General features: G+C 42.5%; 1 protein-coding gene across 2 annotated transcripts in view; it reads left to right on the top strand.

The window, feature by feature from the left end:
• LOC120927485 (interleukin-5 receptor subunit alpha-like) overlaps nt 1-22,872 on the top strand; it is a 62,536-nt gene that overhangs the window by 3,076 nt on the left and 36,588 nt on the right. The window contains exons 2-5 of one of the 2 annotated variants that reach the window (XM_040338195.1): nt 3,566-3,718; nt 7,375-7,492; nt 14,105-14,274; nt 21,368-21,488. In XM_040338195.1, coding sequence (XP_040194129.1) covers nt 7,396-7,492; nt 14,105-14,274; nt 21,368-21,488 — 388 coding nt within the window. In that variant the 5' untranslated portion in view covers nt 3,566-3,718; nt 7,375-7,395. The remainder of the gene's footprint in view (nt 1-3,565; nt 3,719-7,374; nt 7,493-14,104; nt 14,275-21,367; nt 21,489-22,872) is intronic. The other variant, XM_040338196.1, reaches the window with a different exon arrangement.

The raw sequence follows: 22,872 nt of genomic DNA, 5'->3' as shown, positions 1-22,872 counted from the left end.
TTCTACTAGCTTAGGGGGATGTATTTTTTTCATTATCTGTGCCCCTTTCTTCAGTTTCAGGTGCATGCCCATTCAGCTTCGCTTGCATGTTCTTCTACCTTGGCACAAGTCCCAGCCAGCCACCTGCCTGCTCATCTCCTTGCGTTCCCTGATGGAGTGTTCTTCCTCTGCTCCCCACCCAGTAGTAGCCAGGGCTCGGAGAGTAAGACTTGACAAGCTGTGAGGCCGCCATTACTAGTAACAAAAAAAATATGTTCCCGGATTTAATAAAAAAAATCTGGTCACCTTAATGTATATTCACTCTGTACCAGAGTAACTAAAACCCTTTAGGGCCCTGGTGCAAGAAACCATGATGGGCCCCCCAACCCCCCCACTACCATCCGAGTCTCGGGCTTCCAGTTTTAGGAGGGCGTCCATGGACATCCTCCCAGAACCCTGCCTCCCAAGTGTCCCCTGGGATGTGCATCCAAGTGCAATCACAGTGGCTCTTTACCATGTGATCAGTTGATCACATGTAAACACACTTATTGGTTATTGGCAGCTCTTTCTACACTGCGGGAAGTGTGAACTTGTTAGCTTTACACTTGACTTCCTGCAGAGCACACACAGGAGGAGAGAGTCAGGGGGAGAATGAGCAGACCGGCTGTCTCCTCTCTCATCCTGTGCAAGAGAGGACGAAGGAGGGAGGTAGGACAGGGGGCAGTATTCGATAGAACACCGTCTCTGAGTTGTATGAGAGAAACGCTCTCAGCTCAGAGCCCTGCGACTAGCAACCCCGCTGGGGCCCCTCGGCAGTGGCTGAACGCCAGGGCCCGGTCGCAAGTGCGACTGTTGCGACCCTGGTAATTCCACCACTGCTCTGTACACATGGGGGCAAAAACAAATGTTATTAGGCTATTTTCTTTCCACGTCAGATGCTATTGTTCTTAGAGGATAGAGTGAATCAGAAAAATGCTGCAATATGGCCACTAGATGGAGCTGATGATCACAGGAAATAAATAAATATTTACTATGATTGCTCAATCTAGTGGCCATATTGTGGTATTTTCCTGGTTTATTTTTTTCTGTAAGAAGAATAACATTCAACTTGGAGAGAAAATAACCTAATAATATTTGTTTTTGCCCCTATTTTTTTTATAAAGATACCCCTGTTGTATGAAGAGTCAGAAGGGTGGGAAAAGATAACATGGATCTTCTTAGGTAAAAGGAAAGAATAATATTCATTGTAGAAGGATTATGTTTGTTGGTTTACAGTGCCTGCTGAATTTGCCTACTACCATTTCTGTTTTAGGCACTTAGCGCCCGCCCGCAATATACTCTCGATGTGAGCAAAATACCCGTATCCTAGCCAGTCTCATTAGTCTAATGACAGTGTATAGTATTAACAATAGTATTAACACTGATCACTGTATTAATGTCACTGGTGATGTCAGTGGCAGTTAGTCAGTTCCCTCCAGCATCAGTTAGTGTCAGATTTCTCACCACACTATTGAAGTCCCATTATAAGTTGTGATTGCCACCATTAGTAGTATAAAATAAATAAAAATTCAATTACATCTTTCATAGATTGTAGGCGCAATAAGTTTCATTCAAACCAATCAATATACACTTATTGGGATTTTTTTATCAAAATCATGTAGCAGAATACATTTTGGCAACATTTTATTAAGAAATTTGATTTTTTTTTATTTTTTTTATATTGGATATGTTTATAGCAGAATGTAAAAAATACAGTTTTTTTTGTGTGTCCTTGTTTGTTTATATCGCAAGAAAATAGACTCTGTTGTGATCAAATACCATCAAAATAAAGTTCTTATTGTGTGCAAAAAATAATAAAAATTTTGTTTGGGTACAGTGTTGCATTACCTCGCAATTTTCAGTTAAAGTAGTGTAGTACCAATAGAAAAATATGGCCTGGTCATCAAGTCAGTAAAATCTTCCGGAGCTCAAGTTGGTAAGAAAACTCTGAGTCACATTAGCATCAGATTAGACCAAAGTATTCTACACTCCACTATTGACACAGATCGGTTTCCTGTTGCTGTTCCCTAGAACAAATCTTTACTTTCGGGTTAAAGTGGAGTTCCACCCATAAATATAACATTACATCAGTAGTTTTAAAAAAATGTCATTAGTCCTTTACGATTTTTTTTTTTTTTTTTTTTAGATGCCTTCAAAGTGTTGTTGCTAGGCAGAATAGTTAATCTTCCCACTTCCTGCACCTAGGTGCTTAATGCTTCCTAACCTACACCGCACAGACTCCTGGGAATGTAGTGGGTGTAACTTTCCAGGAGTCTGTGCACTCCCCAGTCTCAAAGAATCATGTGACTTGGACAGCACAGGTGCTGAAACCTGATCTGACACTGCTTGTGCAGCACTGAGCATGTGCGAGGTCTGCAAGGCTGAAATCCAGGAAGTCATACAGTCTGGCTTCATGATGCCCACATTTAAGATGGCCCCAGTCAATTTCTATTTTATAAAGTGTCTGAATGCTGTAACAACCTAACAAAACGGACCTTAGTTTACAGACTAACTTTACTAGAATACATTAAGCTTGTGTATTACAGGGGTATTTATATTTAAAAAGTGAAATTGTGGCCGGAACTCCGCTTTAAGCTCCATTTAAATTAAAGTCTCCTTTTACAAGGGGCTGATGAGTTTAATAAGAACACATTACACTTTGAAACTAGAATAATACATATAGTGATGGCAGTGGGAATTGATCTGGACTAATAGAATGGACTTTTGGCGGTACAAGTGATAAATGTAAAAAATCTATAAATATTTATTCATAAAAAGGATATACAAAGAAAATTGTATACATAATTTTGTGTAAAAAACAGTACAATATCGGCATTATATCTCCGAACATGTTACAAAGAATAATACATAAAAACTTATGCTTATGCAAATATACTCATGAACATGAGAACATATAGCACCAGAGGGTATATATAGACTTTTAATCCTTGAGACTGAGTTTGATATGCGGGCTGGTAAATCTTGCTTATACTCGTGACATGTTTCGCGTACAGGACGCTTCATCAGGAGCATTGAGGTAGGTTAAACAGGTCTCCGCAAAAATATGTGGATCAGACCGTTAGTAATAAAGTAAGGTATATACAGCGCTGTTACCTAGCCAGCCTTTTGGGCATGTGGTAGGTACTTTAAAACACTGTTGTATATAAAGGTAAAAAGCTTGGGCTAATGCACGGTTTGTTGAAAGACGGTAATGTAGGGTAGGCAACAGGTACCCCCTCCAGTGTCCCTAAACGTGTCCCAGAGTCTAGTGTGACTCCAAATGTTGGGTAACTTGTACGCTGGATAGCAGGGGGGGGGAATTATAGATAGTCACCACCCCAGCACAGAAAAGGGGGTAATCCTGTGAAGAGTGCGGTAATATCTTGGTATCCAGCGAGTGACGATAAGGCAGGGACCAGTAAGGAGCAAAGGGGGGATGGTACATCCGTGTCGCACTCCCACGTGCAGAAAATATATTAATGGCAACCCTGTTTAAAAAACTATTGCGTTCCAAAAAATCACTGGTCATTATTTTGCTCCACCATAGCTTTACAAGAGCCTGAATAGGAAGACAAGCATGCATATTACCAACTAAGGTTTCTTCAGATTGAGAAGCTTCAAGCAGTTATCAGTCCTCTCAACTGCCAGCTCAGAATGCCTTAATTTAAGAATATTGTAATGTAACATACTTGAGACTGGGGTAAGTAAGCTTTGCTGTTTATAAAGATTTAATCTATATAAAATTTGCAGAAAATAGGCCACTCTTTTGACAACTCCAAAACTACAGTTGTATAAATAGCAGGGACGTGCAGTCAGGGGAGGCAGATGAGGCAGAGCCTCACCTGCATGAGCAAAAAAACAAACAAAAAACAATCAACTTTGAGGGTCTTAGCTTGGCGACCTGGGGTTACATTTGTGGAGTAGGTAGCTGAAGTCCTACCCCACCACTGGTAAAAAATGTGGGGCTCCTGACACCTATAGTTCCGGAGGTACCGGGCTCCTTGCGGAGCCTGTCAGAAGCTACATACAGCGTGGCCAGTTTAAATACAAGCTGGCAAACTCTGTTTGCAGCAGACTGAGAGGATGAGCTCACAGTGCCTCCCACTTATTGCCAGAAGCACTGAGCTCAATGGACAGTCACAGCTTGGAGTCTTGGACCAATGGTAAAGGTACCATTGGCCCCAGCTGTCCAGGAAAAATGCTGCAGTGGAGGCACCCCTCTTACTGCAGTGTCATAGAAGGGGGTGTGTGTCTAAAAGACAAATGCTCCCTTCCAGCCCAGCTCTCCTAAAGTGGAGTTCCGCCTGCAATTTTTTTTTAAGTCAGCAGCTACAAATACAACGATTGTGGGTGGCCGGCGGACATTGATTCCACTCCACCCGCTGATTGGCTCCCCCCACTGGCCAGTGGGCGCGCACGTGCCCACAAAATAGAGTTCCCGAGCCGACATACGACGACGGCGGCTGGTCGACTAGTGGTTAATAAAAACACTCTCTGTTATTGCCAGCCTGAAGCTAGTTGAATTGTATAACTGAATTGAAGTGATAACCTGTGCAATGTTTGAGTAATATTTGTAAATTGACACACGTTTTACATGTAGGATAGGAGTGTCAGAATTGGCTTGGGTGGCAAGGGGTTAATTACCATAAATAAGTAATCTACAAATAATTATTAAATATTGATTTTACGGTAATTTACTATATTTTTAAAAAATCGGTGCTCAAGCAGGTGGCTTAACGGACAAACTACTGAATTTTGAAGTTATAACTTCCAGTAATTTCACAGTAAATATATAAATAATAAATTATTATTTTATAACATATAGTATAATAATATTTGATTTAGCTTGTACCTTTTCAGCAGCAACAGATTCTCATTTTCCCTCTTAACTGTGTGAGAAAGACATGGGATTGGGACTCGCCCCTTTACATGTTCGGCTCGTTTCGGAAACTCCTTGACGCGCCTATGCAATACGGGGGGCGGGGCCTTATCCGCCGGGAGGAACATTTTCTGATAGACAACAATCATCTGGGCGAACGCCCAGATTACATTGCGGCTCAGCTTGGAAACGCCTTCTCCCGCGGGAGAAGTAACCGGAAGCCGGATTGCAAATATAGATTAAGGAAAAAGGGGGGTTAGAACTGCGCCATGGCACCCAGACTTTGTGTGTTATAAAGTCAATTGAATAAAGTGGACGCCGGGGTTTTAAAGAAGAAAATCAAATAAAATTCTCCAGGGATTCCACGATCAAATATATGGAATGGTGAATCCCACCCAGATGGTCCACACTTATTCCGTATGAAACTCGACTGCCAGAGTTATGAGCAGCTTACCAGATCATTGGCTTAAAACAGCAGTCGACTGTAACCCAGCCGCGGCCTTTAAGGGGAGGAGGGGGGGGGGGAGACCCGCTTCCTTGATGTATCACTCACTCCCCAGAGATTACCGGAAGCAAAGAGTCAATGAGAGAGGGTCCACCGTGATTCACCGCACACTATGTGTGAAATCCCATCACCGATAATAGAAGCAGCTTACCAGAACTCCAATCATAAACCACAGTCGGCTATGACCCAGCCGCGGCCTTTGGGGAGATCCCACTCCCTGACTGAGAACGCTACTTGCACCCTCGATAGTAAACAATGGTGTCACCGCACAAAAAAGAAAACGGCAAACATAGCGTAACTCCGTGGGATAGGTTATTTAATAAAACAGTAAAACAATAAAAGGGTTACTCACATAATGTAGTAATCACAAAGAGCATTTGAAATTGCTCTTTGTGATTACTACATTATGTGAGTAACCCTTTTATTGTTTTACTGTTTTATTAAATAACCTATCCCACGGAGTTACGCTATGTTTGCCATTTTCTTTTTTGTGCGGTGACACCATTGTTTACTATCGAGGGTGCAAGTAGCGTTCTCAGTCAGGGAGTGGGATCTCCCCAAAGGCCGCGGCTGGGTCATAGCCGACTGTGGTTTATGATTGGAGTTCTGGTAAGCTGCTTCTATTATCGGTGGTGGGATTTCACACATAGTGTGCGGTGAATCACGGTGGACCCTCTCTCATTGACTCTTTGCTTCCGGTAATCTCTGGGGAGTGAGTGATACATCAAGGAAGCGGGTCTCCCCCCCCCCCCCTCCTCCCCTTAAAGGCCGCGGCTGGGTTACAGTCGACTGCTGTTTTAAGCCAATGATCTGGTAAGCTGCTCATAACTCTGGCAGTCGAGTTTCATACGGAATAAGTGTGGACCATCTGGGTGGGATTCACCATTCCATATATTTGATCGTGGAATCCCTGGAGAATTTTATTTGATTTTCTTCTTTAAAACCCTGGCGTCCACTTTATTCAATTGACTTTATAACACACGAAGTCTGGGTGCCATGGCGCAGTTCTAACCCCCCTTTTTCCTTGTTCTTATATTATGTGCTTCGGCACCAGAACTGCTGCCTTCCCTATAGTTCATATATATATTTCTTTAGATGTATATATTTCTTGTGGTATATTAATTTATGTGCATTAATGTTTTAGCTGGATAAGCGCAATTTTTATTATTATGCAAATATAGATTATAAGGTATGTACCTAAAAAAAAAAAAAGTGCCGACTGTACATGCTAGTAGTATAAAGAATTTGGTCTTATATAAATGTTATTTGGGTGAACCTCCGCTTTAAGCAATCTTGTAACCGGTTGCAGGCCACGTGAACTAGGGGGTTTTTCCTCCCCCCAAATCACAAATGTAAATGAGCCCTTATGGTCCTGAGTCCCCTATGAGCCCTTATGGTCCTGAGGCTGCTTTTACACTGATGCACTATGGTTTACCCAAACCGCGGGTGCAGCACAGTGCTCCTGAAGCTTTCCATGTGGGTTAGCTGTGCTTTGCCATAGACTTCTACTGCCATAGACTTCTACTACATCTTGCCAGTGGTGCACTTTCTTTCAAAAAAGTGCACCACACTGGCAAGATGTACAGTATAATCAATTCCTTCTTGCAACTAGACCCCCCGGCAGGGTCATCTCGTTCATACTCCAACAGTCTATGGTTCTGATAACATCAAAGCGAATGCTGGGTACGGAGCCCTGCACTGGACCTGATGACGCTGACAGACAGTCTACCACTGGAGCACAGGGGGCACTGCATTTATGTCCTTAACTTAACATTGACATCCTATGCAGATTGCAACTGCAGTGTGTTTTGAACGTGGTGCAGAAGACGCACACGGAACATGGGTTTACCACACTATGTTCTGGTGTGAACGGGCACTAGACATCACGACTGCTTGATATGTTTTGATTTTCATAACAAAAGAAGGTTTGTGAATTAATGTTTTAGTGTTAGCATGTTCTTTCTATTTTCAGGCTTGTGCTGTAAAATATGAAATGGATACAACACTTTATATTCTTTTATTTTGTCTAATGTGGCAATATTGTTATTTGAATGAAGCCCATGAAGCCCCTGAACAATGCAGCAACGTGTGTAAGTGTGTAACAAGAAATTATACTGTTGTTTTCAATTTATTTTTTATTAATTTATACATAAATACACAATTATACAAAATTCATTACATTGAAATTATACTGTTGAACACTTTTCTTTTTCTAATACCCAAACATAAAAAATAAAGCTCAGCGGGACACATATATACCATGCTTTTAGAAATGTGAAAAAGGTGTGTCCAGCAGTGTTGCCAACCTACCAGATTGAAATTTACTGACACAACACCCAAAATTTACTGACACAGCCAAGTTTTTACTGCCATTTCCAAAAGTTACAAAATTACAGTTTTAAGTGCAAATTATAGTATTTAGGCTACATACAAATACAAAATGCAATTAGCAATATTATTTAAGGTAGATAATAAGGCAAAAAAACATATTTCCTATTTTATTTTCTATATAGTAAGTAGCTCAGAGACAGGCTTTAGTTGGGCAAGAAATTGACTCTCACAGTGACACTGACAGCAGTGTGCAGTAGCACAGATGATCATGAGACCTCATTGACACAACACATCCCCTCCTGAGTCACAGTGACAGTATTTCTCCAAGCCCAGTGATCCCTCCAGTCCTCTCCAGTCTAAACAGCTCAGTCCTGGTTCCAGTCTACCTAAGTGTGTCCTTGCCCTAACCCTCTCTTCCAAAGTTCTGTTGAAGAGAAATAAAATCTCTTTGCATTTAAGAAGTGTCTGGCACCTATGAATCTATCCTGCATTACACCCACTATGCCTTCCAAACCCACTCTATACTGAAGGACGTCAGCAGCTCTTGGCTCTGGAGGTTCTCATTAGACTAAAAAAGGCCTGGGATCTTGCTACAGAAATAAATCTATGTATGTACAGTATGGTGAGGGAGAGAAAAGGATGGAGTTCTGTAGTCAGGGCCGGACTTACCATTGGCCTTGACTGGGCTCAAGCCCAGGGGCCCCACCCAATAGGGGGCCCCCTTTTAAAAAAAAAAAAAAAAAAATTTTTTTTTTTTTTTTTTTTTTTTTTTTTTAGGGGTCCGGAGGTCCCCAGGGGCCCGGAGGCCCCCAGGGCCCCTGACGGCAACCCCCTTTTTTTTATTTATTTTTTGTAAAAAAATGTTTTTTTTTATATATTTTTTATTTTTATATATATAATATTATATATATATATATATTTTATTATTATTATTAAAGGGCCCAGGGGTCTCCAGGGCCCCGGATGGCAACCCCCCTTTTTTTTATTTATTTTTTGTAAAAAAATGTTTTTTTTATATATTTTTTATTTTTATATATATAATATATATATATGTATATATATATATATATATATATATTTTATTATTATTATTAAAGGGCCCAGGGGTCTCCAGGGCCCCCGGATGGCAACCCACCTTTTTTATTTTTTTATAAATGTTTATTTATAAATGTATATTTTTTTTTATTAAAGGGCTCAGAGGTCCCCAGGGCCCCATGTGGCAACCCCCCCTTTTTTATTTTTTTTATAAATGTTTATTTTTTTATTTTTGTTTATTTTTTTATTTTTTATTAAAAGGCCCAGAGGTTCCCAGGGGCCCAGAGGTCCCCAGGGCCCCCGGGTTTGGCAACCTCCCTTTTTTTATGTATTTTTTATAAATGGTTTTTTTTTTTTTTTATTAAAGGGCCCAGAGGTTTATTTTTTCTTTTTATTAAAAGGCCCAGAGGTCCCCAGGGCCCCGGATGGCTACATATATTTAAATATATTTGTTTTCTTCTTTTTTTTGTAAAGGCCCCCCCGCTTCTCAATTTGCGGCAGCCCCCACGCTTCTCAATTTCAGGCGGCAGCACCCCCACCCCCCCTAGGTTCTCTGCTTCAGGGGGCCCATGCCTTAAGCTGTGCAAGGGGCCCCAAAATTCCTGATGGCGGCCCTGCGCATACCTCCCAACACGCACGGATTCTGTGGGACTTTCCCGCACAGACAGCTTCTTCCCGCAGTCCCGCAAAAGGGTTAATTTTCCCGCACTGCAAGAGGAGGCAGCACGGAAGCAGGAGGAACCGGAGTGGTGTGTGGAGGACTGTGGCTGCTGAAGGGAAGATAGCCGAGAGCCGGGCTAATGACAGTCTGTGGCCCCGGCTGTTGGCACAGGTGAGAGGCACTCCCCCCCTCAACAACTGCAAAATCCCCCCCCGCTCAACAACTTTAATGCGCTCCCCCCCGCTCAACAACTTCAATTCGCCCCCCCCCCCCCCCCCCCGCTCAACAACTTCGATCCCCCCCAATTCTCGGCTCCAGGGGGCCCCTTCAACACTCAAGCCCAGGGGCCCCCACCACCCTAAGTCCTGCCCTGTCTGTAGTCCAGCATGTTGGGCTGACAACACTGCTTAGAATTTCAAAGCAGTCAAGGCATTATGTTTTTAGGTTGACATCGCCTATCCTCCATTCATAGATCATTCATGGAAGCTATAGTATCAGTTCTATGAATGTGGGTGGCGAATGTAAAGGGCGGGCAAAGATGGCACTCTTGACAAGAGCATATGGCAGATCCTTCAGCAAGTATTACCCCCCACAATATCATATGATTACTGCCTGTGGGGATGGAAAGGATCAGAGGCAAGAGAATTTTCACTAAAACCACAGCCAGCAGCACAAGGGATACTACATTCCTTGCACTGTTATATTTTTATTTTTTTAGACTAAACTTGGGGTTTAAAGCTGCTCTCCAGATGTCTGTGTAGCAAAAGTTAACCACTTCGGCCCCAGAGAAATTGGCTGCCAAATGACTGGGCCACTTTTTTCGATTCAGCACTGCGTCACTTAAACTGACAATTGCGCAGTCGTGCAACATGGCTCCCAAACAAAATTGACGTCCTTTTTTTCCCACAAATAGAGCTTTCTTTTGGTGGTATTTGATCACCTCTGCGTTTTTTATTTTTTGGGCTATAAACAAAAATAGAGCGGCAATACTGAAAAAAAAGCTATATTTTTTACTTTTTGCTAGAATAAATATCCCCTAAAAATATATAAAAATAAATATTTTTTTCCTCAGTTTAGGCCGATACGTATTCTTCTACATATTTTTGGTAAAAAAAAAATCGCAATAAGCTTTTATCGATTGGCTTGCACAAAAGTTATAGCGTCTACAAAATAGGGGATAGTTTTATGGCATTTTTATCAATATTATTTTTTTTTACTAGTAATGTCGGACACTTTTGACACTTTACTGGGACCCTTGTCATTTATACAGCAATCAGTGCTATAAAAATGCACTGATTACTGTGTAAATGACAATGGCAGGGAAGTGGTTAACCAGGAGGGGCGAGGAAGGGGTTAAGTGTGTCGTAGGGAGTGATTCTTACTGTGTGGGGGCTGGGCTACATGTGAAACGACACTGATCACTGCTCCCGATGAGAGGAAGCAGACGATCAGTGTCCTGTCACTAGGCAGAACAGGGAGATGCCTTGGTTACACAGGCATCCCCCTGTTCTGCAGCTCTGTGACACAATCGCAGGACACCAGCAGACATCGAGTCCGCGGGTCCTGCGGCACGGTCACGGAGCTTGCGGCGGGGGCGCGCATGCCCGCACGGCACGAAATTCAAAGCAGCGTATATATACATTGCTTTGCACAGCTGTGCCATTCTGCCGATTGTATATCGGTGTAACATGGTCGGCAGGCGGTTAAAGTGTATGTCTAGGCAAAATAAAAATAAATCATATACAGAATAAGCATTCAACATGTGCAATACTTATTAATCTGCCAAAAATCTGGTAAGAAAGGTCAAAATGGGGTGCCTGAACACTAGGACTAAGTAGAGAATTGATGGTTAGTGAGACATGTAAGTATTTTCTTCCCCAAAAAAAGGGAAGGTTGTTTTTTTTAAGATAGATATTTGAATAAATTGAGTTTTTAGAGAATTTAAAAAATGTTTATGACCTAGAATGCAAGAAACGCAAAACGTTGAGAAAATGGATAGCAATAAGGCCCCTTTCACACGGATAGAATGGTGCTTTTAGCTGCAGATTTTCTAGTTTTCTACCGCAGCTAAAAGCACACACTGCTTTCCTATAGCCCCATTCACACACAGCGTTAGCTGTGATTTCGTTACATGCGGTTTCGTGGGAATAGAAAAAATAGAATTGAATGCGTCCAGGTGCGATAGTAGTTGTGAAGTAATTTTAAAGCTACAGTGGAGAGGAGAGAAAAACACACAATTTCATCCTCAAAAATGTAATTGATTGTTCACACTTAATGGTGTATTTAACAGACCAAAAGGAAGCAAATAAAATAAGTTCATTATTAGGGTTTACATACACTTTAAAGGGGTTGTAAAGGTTCCTTTTTTATTTCCTAAATAGGTTCCTTTAACCACTTAAGGACCGGACCAATATGCAGCTAAATGACCCAAGGGGTTTTTACAATTCGGCACTGCATCGCTTTAACAGACAATTGCGCGGTCGTGCGACGTGGCTCCCAAACAAAATTGGCGTCCTTTTTTCCCCACAAATAGAGCTTTCTTTTGGTGGTATTTGATCACCTCTGCGGTTTTTATTTTTTGCGCTATAAACAAAAATAGAGCGACAATTTTGAAAAAAATGCAATATTTTTTACTTTTTGCTATAATAAATATCCCCCAAAAACATATATAATTTTTTTTTTATTCCTCAGTTTAGGCCGATACGTATTCTTCTACCTATTTTTGGTAAAAAAAATCACAATAAGCGTTTATCAATTGGTTTGCGCAAAATTTATAGCGTTTACAAAATAGGGGATAGTTTTATTGCATTTTTATTAATTATTTATTTTTTAACTACTAAAGGCGGCGATCAGCGATTTTTTTCGTGACTGCGACATTATGGCGGACACTTCGGACAATTTTGAAACATTTTTGGGACCATTGTCATTTTCACAAACGAATAGCCGCGCCATCATCCCGGATCGCTCCCCGCGGGAATCCGACCGCCGAATGTAGCGGGGGGGGGGGTCCCGATCGGACCCCCGACCCGCGGAAAGGCAGGGACGTACATGTACGCCCATATGCCTGTACGTGCCATTCTGTGGACGTACATATACATGCGGCGGTCGGCAAGTGGTTGATATTTATTTCTAACATTCTAAAATGATTGCTGAATAATAAATCTGAATGCTGGGCTCTAGTAACATTTCACCATGCAATTCCTACTCACACTGCATAGGTTAAATGCTTGTTTGTTTCAGGGCAGGGGGTCTCCAACCTTTTTAAATTTTTTTAACTGCTTGCCGACCAGCCGCCGTATAGCAGGTCGGCTCTGCTGGGCGAGATCACGTAGGTAAACGTCATCTCGCCGTTTAGCCAATAGGGGCGCACGCGCCTGATGCCGACGCAAATGCACGGCGGGCGCGATCACCGCCGGGCACCCGCGATCGCTCGTTACAGAGCGAGAACTGGGAACTGTGTGTGTCTGTTCATACAATGTATGAACAGCGATCAGTCATTTCCCCCTAGTCAGTCCCACCCCCCCTTCAGTTAAAACACACCCAGGGAACATAATTAACCCCTTCCCTGCCAGTGGCATTTTTATAGTAATCAATGCATTTTTATAGCACTGATCGCTATAAAAATGCCAATGGTCCCAAAAATTTGTCACACGTGTCCGAAGTGTCCGCCATAATGTCGCAGTACATTACTAGTAAAAAAATATATATTAATAAAAATGCCATACTTTGAGGGATTGGCTGTGCAGATAGAAAGAAGTATGTGGGAATGAGGAATAAAGTAGGTGTTTATACAGTAGTTATTCCAATTCCCCTATACAAAATGATTATTTAGCTCATGCAGTGTGGGGTGGTGGGGGATCATAGCAAGGTTAAGTTTGACTGCAGTATGGAGTGGGACTTTACAGATCGGCTCTGAATCCCTCAAATTTCCCTCTCATCCTTTTTGAGGGCCATGGTATGATTTTGTCTCTAATTCCTCATACACACGACCGGTTTTCTTGTCGGGAAAACTGCCATGACAGCTTTTGGCCGGAAAAAACTGCCGTGTGTATGCTCCATCGCAGTTTTCCCGACAGGAAAACCGCCGGGGATCCCGGCGGGAAAGATGAGAACATGTTTTTTTTTTTCCTGCCGGGTTTCCCGGCGTTTTTTAAGCCGGCAGTTTCACGACCAAAGCTCTCATGGCAGTTTTCCAGCCAAGAAACCCGGCAGTGTGCAGGGGGAATAAGCAACCAAGCAGGTTCTCGGTTTTCCCGACAGACTTTATATCGCCGGGAAAACCGATCGTGTGTGCAAGGCATAATATTACTTTCATAGATATTATATTATAGACTGTGAAAGCAATTTAGAAAAAAAAAGCATTGTTACAAAGAAGACACAATTAAATTGATGTAGCCAACTCTGCATTTAAACACATGTATTAATATTATGTATATTTACATAGAAAGTTTAACCCAAAAATGTTATGATAACAAGGGACAAAAGGAATAAAAAATTCCTACAACTGAACTAGTGAGTAGCACCAGTAGAGTCTTGTTATTCTAAGAAGAATTGGCCTGTACTCTGTGATATGTTATCTCCTATTATTCACTTTATATTCACTTGGGGATTGAATTAAATGTAGATTCATTTCATCAGCTTTGACAAATTATTGACACAATTATTTTTTTTGCAGTGTCCAATAAACAAGTAAAGCCTATAAATGTATCTGTGAATGTCAGAGAAAGAGTTTTATATCTGTCTTGGGACTGTGATTTTCCTCCAGAGATCCAAAGCAAGACGGAATATGAAATCTATTTGAAACATGCTAAAGAAGATGATGACCAATACAAATATGAAATTGCGGTAATATATTATATTCTGTTATGTGTTTCATTAGACCCTCTGGGACGTCTGTGTTTAGCTGGGAGCAGCTTTAAATCTCTGATTTATTTTATTTCTCACTCCTTTCTCATCCTTTTCACGTATTGTTCTATGACCCTACTGTCAGAAATAAAATCTCTGAACCTTACAAAATCCCTCCTTCACGTGACATGTGTTAATCAGTATATGGCTCACAGGGAAACATTTATAATAGGGCTGTTACTGATTAAAAATGTTGTGTTCGATTAATCGATTTTTTTTGACAATTAATTCAATAATTTTCATTACTTATAACGCACATACATTTTTCGGATCACCACCATATATAGTCCCCACTGTAATATCCACAGACATCTCCCCCACTGTAATATCCACAGACATCTCCCCACTGTAATATCCACAGACATCTCCCCCACTGTAATATCCACAGACATCTCCCCCCACTGTAATATTCACAGACATCTCCCCTACTGTAATATCCACAGACATCTCCCCCACTGTAATATCCACAGACATCTCCCCCACTGTAATATCCACAGACATCTCCACCACTGTAATATCCACAGACATCTCCACCACTGTAATATCCACAGACATCTCCCCACTGTAATATCCACAGACATCTCCCCACTGTAATATCCGAAGACATCTCCCCAATGTAATATCCACAGACATCTCCCCCACTGTAATATCCACAGACATTTCCCCCACTGTAATATCCACAGACATCTCCCCACTGTAATATCCACAGACATCTCCCCAATGTAATATCCACAGACATCTCCCCCACTGTAATATCCACAGACATTTCCCCCACTGTAATATCCACAGACATCTCCCCACTGTAATATCCACAGACATCTCCCCAATATAATATCCACAGACATCTCCCCCACTGTAATATCCACAGACATCTCCCCCACTGTAATATCCGGACATCTCCCCCACTGTAATATCCACAGACATCTCCCCCACTGTAATATCCACAGACAACTCCCCCACTGTAATATCCACAGACATCTCCCCCACTGTAATATCAACAGACATCTCCCCCACTGTAATATCCACAATCTCCCCCACTGTAATATCCACAATCTCCCCCACTGTAATATCCACAATCTCCCCCACTGTAATCCACAGACATCTCCCCACTGTATCATGGTCCACATCTTCCCCACTGTATAGGAAGATTAGTGCTTGCTTAGTTTTACTAAAGAAGCAGCCCGAACACGAGCAGTTGAGGCCAGGTGATGATGTCAGAGAGCCGCTCTAGGCTCACCTAGGCCACCGCCGGGTGGACCAAGATGGTCGCAGCTCCGGGAGCTAGGTCGAAGCCGTGGCCTTTCCCATGGCCGAGGCAGCAGCGGAGCTACGCGGATCATGTGGTGTGCCGATCCGCATATTGTGACCCGGTAGGATCACGGATCATTTACGATCCGTTGCTCCACTAGTACTGATCAAAAGAATTTTGATCGATCAAAAAAATTTACGATTAATCAAGGAATTCATCTTTAATTTCCACAACCCTAATTTATAAATGACCCTCCTTTGAGAGCCTAGAACATCTGTTTTCACTGAGGTATCTTTGTCTGTTAGGGATATACAGTGGGTATAGAAAAGAATTACCCCCTTAAAATAATCACATTTTGTTGCTTTGCAGCCTGAAATGAAGACAAGACACAGATTTTTGTTTATCCAGTTGCATTTACTTATAACATCCAAGTAAAAGATATAATACCAACATGTCAGAAAAAAATAAATAACAATTCAAATACAGAATTACTGAGTTGGAAAAAGTATCACCCCCTTGTGTCAATATATTGAATCACCTTTTGCTTTAGAGTTAAATCCTATAGTCTGTTGGGATATGTCTCTACTAACTTTGCACATTTAGACTTTGCAATATTTGGCTACTCTTCTTTGGAGAACTGCTTAAGTTAAGTTTAATTTGATTGTGACCGTTTGTGGACTGCAGTCTTCAAGTCATTCCGCAGATTTCCAATGGGGTTTAGGTCTGGGCTCTGACTAGGCCATGCAAGGACCTTTTTCATCTTCAACAACTGTGTGGTCATTTTTGCTGTGTGCTTTGGGTCATTGTCATGTTGGAAGGTAAACCTTCTTCCCATTGACTTTGACGGCATTTTGCCCCACCCATTGTTCCTTCTATATTGACAAGCGCTACAGTCCCTGATGCAAAGAAACCCCCCCATAAAAGGATATTGCCACCTCCATGCTGTACTGTAGGAATGGTGTTATTTGGATGATGAACTGAATTTGATTTCCACCAGATATATAGTTTGGTGTTGAGGCTAAATAACTCAATTTTAGTCTTATTTGACCATAACACTGGTTTCCATGTGACCTCAGAATCTTCAAGGTCCATTTTGGCAAAGCTCAGTAATGAGTCCTCTCTGACCAGTTCCCTCCTGGCTCTTTCATCCAGCTTGGAGTGACGTCCTGATCCAGGAGGAGTCTGTGTTGTACTAAATACCTTCCACTTCCTAATAATAGACTTCACTGTGCTTCTGGGTATTGATAAAGCCTTTGATTTTTTTGTATCCATCTCCTGACTTGTGCCCGTCCACAACTTTATCCCAGAGATCTTGTGACAGTGCCTTGGCATCCAAAGTTGATTGTGTGATTCAGCTGGAGCTTCAAGCTGAGCTAATCAAAAAGACGACAGTTGAAAGTCAAATGGCTTTGTGTCCCATGGAGAAGGTAATTATCTACACCTTATTGAGTTTACAAGTCATTTTTAGGAGGGGGTGATCCTTTTTCCAACTCGGTGGTTCTGTTTTTTAACTGTTTTTTTTTTTCTGACACAGATTAGATCTTTCATTCGGATGTTATAAGTTGCACTGAGTAAATACAGCTGGATAAAACAAAAACTGTGTCTGTCTTAATTTCAGGCTGTAAAGCAAGGAAATGTGATTATTTTAAAGGGGGTGATTCTGTTGTATATCCTCTGTATACTGTACCAGTGATAACAGTCTACTGGACAGAATGGTAAAGAAAATCTTCCAAAAAAGGTCAAACAGACACTTTTTAGTAAAATGTGAAATCGATTGGATCATAGTCAGAATTTAATTGGTACCTCTAACCATGTTGGAGAAATGGGAAATACAACAGCAGGCAGTATGTGTAGGACAGGACTGCATGGGGAGTCCAACAGCAGTCATTATGTGTAGAAAAGGCATGTGGAAAGCAGGGCTCCTGTTAAAAATCACGGGGGCCCCATACAGTCTACCTGACAGACCCCCTCCAAAAAAATATCAAAACAATATTTTCCACCCATAAAATACACTACAATCATTTTTAGCGGACACAAGCATAACATAACTTAATAAATTCCTGCTAAATCTAACAGATAAAACTGTAATGAGTTAATAAAGTTCTGTGTGTGAATGAGGTCTTGAGGCTCATTCACATAGGTGCTGTGACCTGTACGGTCTGTAATGTGGCTACTGCTGTGTGCAGGCAGCCTTTGTTACACTATGGGAATGCAGTAGCTGTATGAACACATCCACAGGTCCTAATTTGACAGGTGTGTGGATGCAGATGTAAGGCTCCAAACACAGACAGTATGCATTGGGGGCTACTCACCCACACCAGCCGCTGCATCTCCATAAAGACCCCTGACATCTCACCTTTGAGACAGAGAGAGGAATTGATGACACAGATTCTCCAATCCCTTTCTCTGCAGCCTCAGCATTGGAGATGAATGAACAGGAGATAGAGGCTACTGTCCATTCATTAACTAAAGCACAGTTTACTATGCTCAGCTACCAATGGACACATGAGCGATCATCACTGATTGCTCACTGTGTTCATTCCAAAAAAGGAAGGGGCTGGTACATGACATATTTACCACTGAGAGTACGATAGCAGCCAGCATGTGTATGAGAGAAGTGCAAAGAGTATGACAGCAGGCAGTATGTGTAGGAGAGGGGAGCAAAGAGTATGTCAGCAGGCAGTATGTGTAGGACAGGAGTGTGGAGCGTATGACAGCAGACAGTATGGGTAGGAGAGGGGAGCAAAGAGTATGACAGCAGGCAGTATGTGTAGGAGAGGGGAGCAAAGAGCATGACAGCAGGCAGTATGTGTAGGAGAGGAGTGTGGAGAGTATGACAGCAGGCAGTATGTGAAGGAGAGGGGAGCAAAGAGTATGACAGCAGGCAGTATGTGTAGGAGAGGAGTGTGGAGAGTATGACAGCAGACAGTATGAGTAGGAGAGGGGAGCAAAGAGTATGACAGCAGGCAGTATGTGTAGGAGAGGAGTGTGGAGAGTATGACAGCAGGCAGTATGAGTAGGACAGGAGTGTGGAGAGTACAACAGCAGACAGTATGAGTAGGAGAAGACAGCAAAGAGTATAACAGCAGGCAGTATGAGTAGGAGAGGGGAGCAAAGAGTATAACAGCAGACAGTATGAGTAGGAGAGGGGAGCAAAGAGTATGACAGCAGGCAGTATGTGTAGGAGAGGAGTGTGGAGAGTATGACAGCAGGCAGTATGAGTAGGACATGAGTGTGGAGAGTACAACAGCAGACAGTATGAGTAGGAGAGGACATCAAAGAGTATAACAGCAGACAGTATGAGTAGGAGAGGGGAGCAAAGAGTATGACAGCAGGCAGTATGTGTAGGAGAGGAGTGTGGAGAGTATGACAGCAGGCAGTATGAGTAGGACATGAGTGTGGAGAGTACAACAGCAGACAGTATGAGTAGGAGAGGACATCAAAGAGTATAACAGCAGGCAGTATGAGTAGGAGAGGGGAGCAAAGAGTATAACAGCAGGCAGTATGAGTATGAGTAGGAGAGGGGAGCAAAGAGTATAACAGCAGGCAGTATGAGTAGGAGAGGGGAGCAAAGAGTATGACAGCAGGCAGTATGTGTAGGAGAGGGGAGCAAAGAGTATAACAGCAGGCAGTATGAGTAGGAGAGGGGAGCAAAGAGTATAACAGCAGGCAGTATGAGTAGGACAGGAGTGTGGAGAGTATTTCAGCAGACAGTATGAATATGAGAGGGGAGCAAAGAGTATGACAGCAAGCAGTATGAGTAGGACAGTGTGAAGAGTACAACAGCAGACATTATGTGAAGAAAAAAAAAGTGCAGGAGGAATAGACTCCCTCAAGAGGTGGTTCTGGAAAGCTCAGTAGATTGTTTCAAGAATGGCTTGGATTATTTTCTAGATACACATAATATAACTGGATACTAATATTTATAGCTAAAATCCAGGGAATATCCGATTGCCTTTTGGGGGATCAGGAAGGAATTTTTTTCCTCACTCCTGTTCAGTGCCACCACAGCAAGCAGCTTGCTATGGGGGCATCCGAACGGAGTCACAGCTCCCTGTGTCCATTCAGACACTGAGCCTCGCACCCTCTCTCCCCTGATTCGCTAGCTGTCTTTGATTGACAGCAGCAACAGCCAATGGCGTCACTGTTTCATTTCAGCCAATCTGGAGGGAGAATCTCGGATGGCTGAGACACTCAAAGACTTAGCTGTACAGAGAGGGACCAGGTAAGTGTTAGGGAGGGCTAAGGGGGACTGCTGCACACAGAAGGCTTCTGCCTTTACAACCAATGGCACCTGGTCCCGTCGCCGGGTAGCGTTTTGATACTTATGTGATTTAACGCTTAATAAAAATATTCGATAAACAATAATAATAATAAACAACCACTTTGAGCATTATATGTAAGGGAAGGTATGATGGTGGGCAGTATGGGCAGAAAAGGAGTGAGGATAGTATTTTTTTTTTTTCAGATTTAAACCATTTTAATAAAAGATAACTATTTGCAAGTGCCCCCATTTCTCCTGGCAGCAATCGTGTTGGGGAAGCCATAAGATTATTGTATACAGACTTCTTTATCAGATCTAGAAAATAGCTCAGCTATTAAAAATGGTCCAGATCCCAGTAAAAGGAAAGAAGAACTGACAGTCTATATGTGCATAACAGGTACATCCAGGGGTGTATTTAGGTTTTGTGCTGCCCTAGGCCTGGTGAAACTCGCGCACCCCCTACTTTATATATGACGCACCCCTTACTTTTTAAGACCTGTCCTGTCATTTTCATGGAATGAGAACAGAGGGACGCAGTGGGATGAGGACAGAGGGACAGGGTGGGATGAGGACAGGGTGGGATGAGGACAGGGTGGGATGAGGACAGGGGGACAGGGTGGGATGAGGACAGGGGGACAGGGTGGGATGAGCACAGGGGGACAGGGTGGGATGAGCACAGGGGGACAGGGTGGGATGAGCACAGAGGGACAGGGTGGGATGAGAACAGGGTGGGATGAGGACAGGGTGGGATGAGGACAGGGGGACAGGGTGGGATGAGGACAGAGGGACAGGGTGGGATGAGGGCTTTTTCGCTGCCCCCCGCAAAGTGCCACCCTAGGCCTGGGCCTTGTCGGCCTAGGCCATAATACATCTCTGGGTACATCCCTGACACACAAAAGTACAAGATTAAAATATTCAGTATCATCAAACTGTACTAGTCATTTGTAAAACCTTACATTTAAAAATATACAATGAAATGTAAAACGCAAAACTTTTAGTTACTATTACAAATTTAAAGTTAGAACGTCAATAACCTCGTACACACGGCCAGTTTTCCCGAAGGGAAAACTGCGAGGAGAGCTTTTGGCTGGGAAAACTGCCCAAAAACCGCCAGACAAAAAAAGAGAACCAGCTCTCCTTTTTCCCGCCGGGAAAACCGGCAGACTTTTGCCCGGCGGTTTTTGGCAGTTTTACTTTGGGAAAAACTGTGATGGAGCATACACACAGCCGGGATTCCCGACCAAAGCTCCAAAACCGGCCGTGTGTAGAGGAAAGACTGCCTGAGCAGGTTTTCCCCCTTGGATTTCATCCCGCACATGTGTACGGGGCAAATGAGTTTATTTTATTTGCCTGTGATTATCAGGGACATATACATGCTAAATTGAACACGGCATATCCAGGTATAGATCACCAGGAAAAAGTGGTTACATTGATAACAAATGGACCATACTAGAGTGTATCTACATGCTATAATATATAAACTTAAATAAGAGTAACAACAATTGTTAACTGTTTTGCAGATAAAAAAATGTAGCACAACTATAACCTTGGGAACACTTTCATCTGCTTGTGTCAAAGTGACTCCTGCTATTAATGAGGAAGAATGTCAATATCTTTCATCAGAAAAATGTGTAAATCTTGGTAAGACAATGTAAAATAACATCTGAGATGTCTATTACTTTACAGAAAGAAAATCGTTTTGGTCCAGCTTTAGTAATATAACACGAAGTGTAAATGTTTTCTTCATTAATCCAAACCCTTTTTCAATCATTTATAACTCAAGGTTAGTTAGGTTAGTTTTGTCTCACAATGAGAATATGGTCTAGTACAAAATCAAAATGGAAAAAAAATCTCTTTACCCACTTGCTTACTGGGCACATAAACCCCCTTCGTGCCCAGGCGAAATTTCAGCTTCCGGCACTGCGTCGCTTTAACTGACATTTGCGCGGTCGTGCGACGTGGCTCCCAAACAAAATTGGCGTCCTTTTTTCCCCACAAATAGAGCTTTATTTTGGTGGTAATTGATCACCTCTGCAGTTTTTATTTTTTGCGCTATAAACAAAAAAAGAGCGACAATTTAAAAATATATATATATATGTTTTACTTGTTGCTATAATAAATATCCCAATTTAAAAAAAAAAAAAAAAATTCAGTTAAGGCCGATACGTATTTCTCGACATATTTTTGTAAAAAAAAAAAAAAAAAAAAATATTGCAATTAGCGACTGGTTTGCGCAAAAGTTATAGCGCCTACAAAATGGGGGATAGATTTATGATTTTTTTTTTTTTTTTACTTGTAATGGCGGCGATTTGTGATTTTTTTTGTCAGGGCTGCGATATTGCGGCGGACGTATCGGACACTTTTGACACAATTTTGGGACCATTCACATTTATACAGCGATCAGTGCTATAAAAATGCACTAATTACTGTATAAATGTGACTGGCAGTGAAGGGGTTAACACTAGGGGGTTGAGGAAGGGGTTAAATGTATTCCCTCATTGTGTTCTTACTGTGTGGGGGTAGGGGACTGACTGGGGGAGGTGACCGATGCTGTGTCCCTATGTAAAGGGACACAGATCGGTCTCCTCTCTCCCTGACAGCACGTGGAGCTCTGTGTTTACACACAGAGCTCCACGTCCTGCTGTGTCACCGACGATCGCGGGTGTCTGGCGGACATCGCGGCCGCCAGGCACCCACATCGCCTCCCGAGCGATGCGCCGGGCACGTTGTTTCCCCGCTGCGCGCCCCCAGCGGCGCGCACAGGGAACAACAACAACAGGACGTCTATAGACGTCCTGTCGGCACTTGAGAGCCGCGCTGTGGACGTCTTTCGACCATAGCGCGGATCTCAAGTGGTTAAACATGTCTAATAAACTCTGATGCCTCGTAACACACGACCATTTTTCTCGGCAGGAAAAAAAATGACGTTTTTCCCGACGTGATTCCTCTCCAGACTGACTTGCTTACACACGTTCATGCAAAAAAACATCCGACCAAAGCGCAGTGACGTACAACACGTACGACA

The sequence above is a fragment of the Rana temporaria genome, chromosome 2, assembly GCF_905171775.1.
Source record: "Rana temporaria chromosome 2, aRanTem1.1, whole genome shotgun sequence".
Classification (NCBI taxonomy): Eukaryota; Metazoa; Chordata; class Amphibia; order Anura; family Ranidae; genus Rana; species Rana temporaria.
Note: the sequence above shows the minus strand (reverse complement) of the source record. Positions and strands in the feature narration are given on the sequence as shown.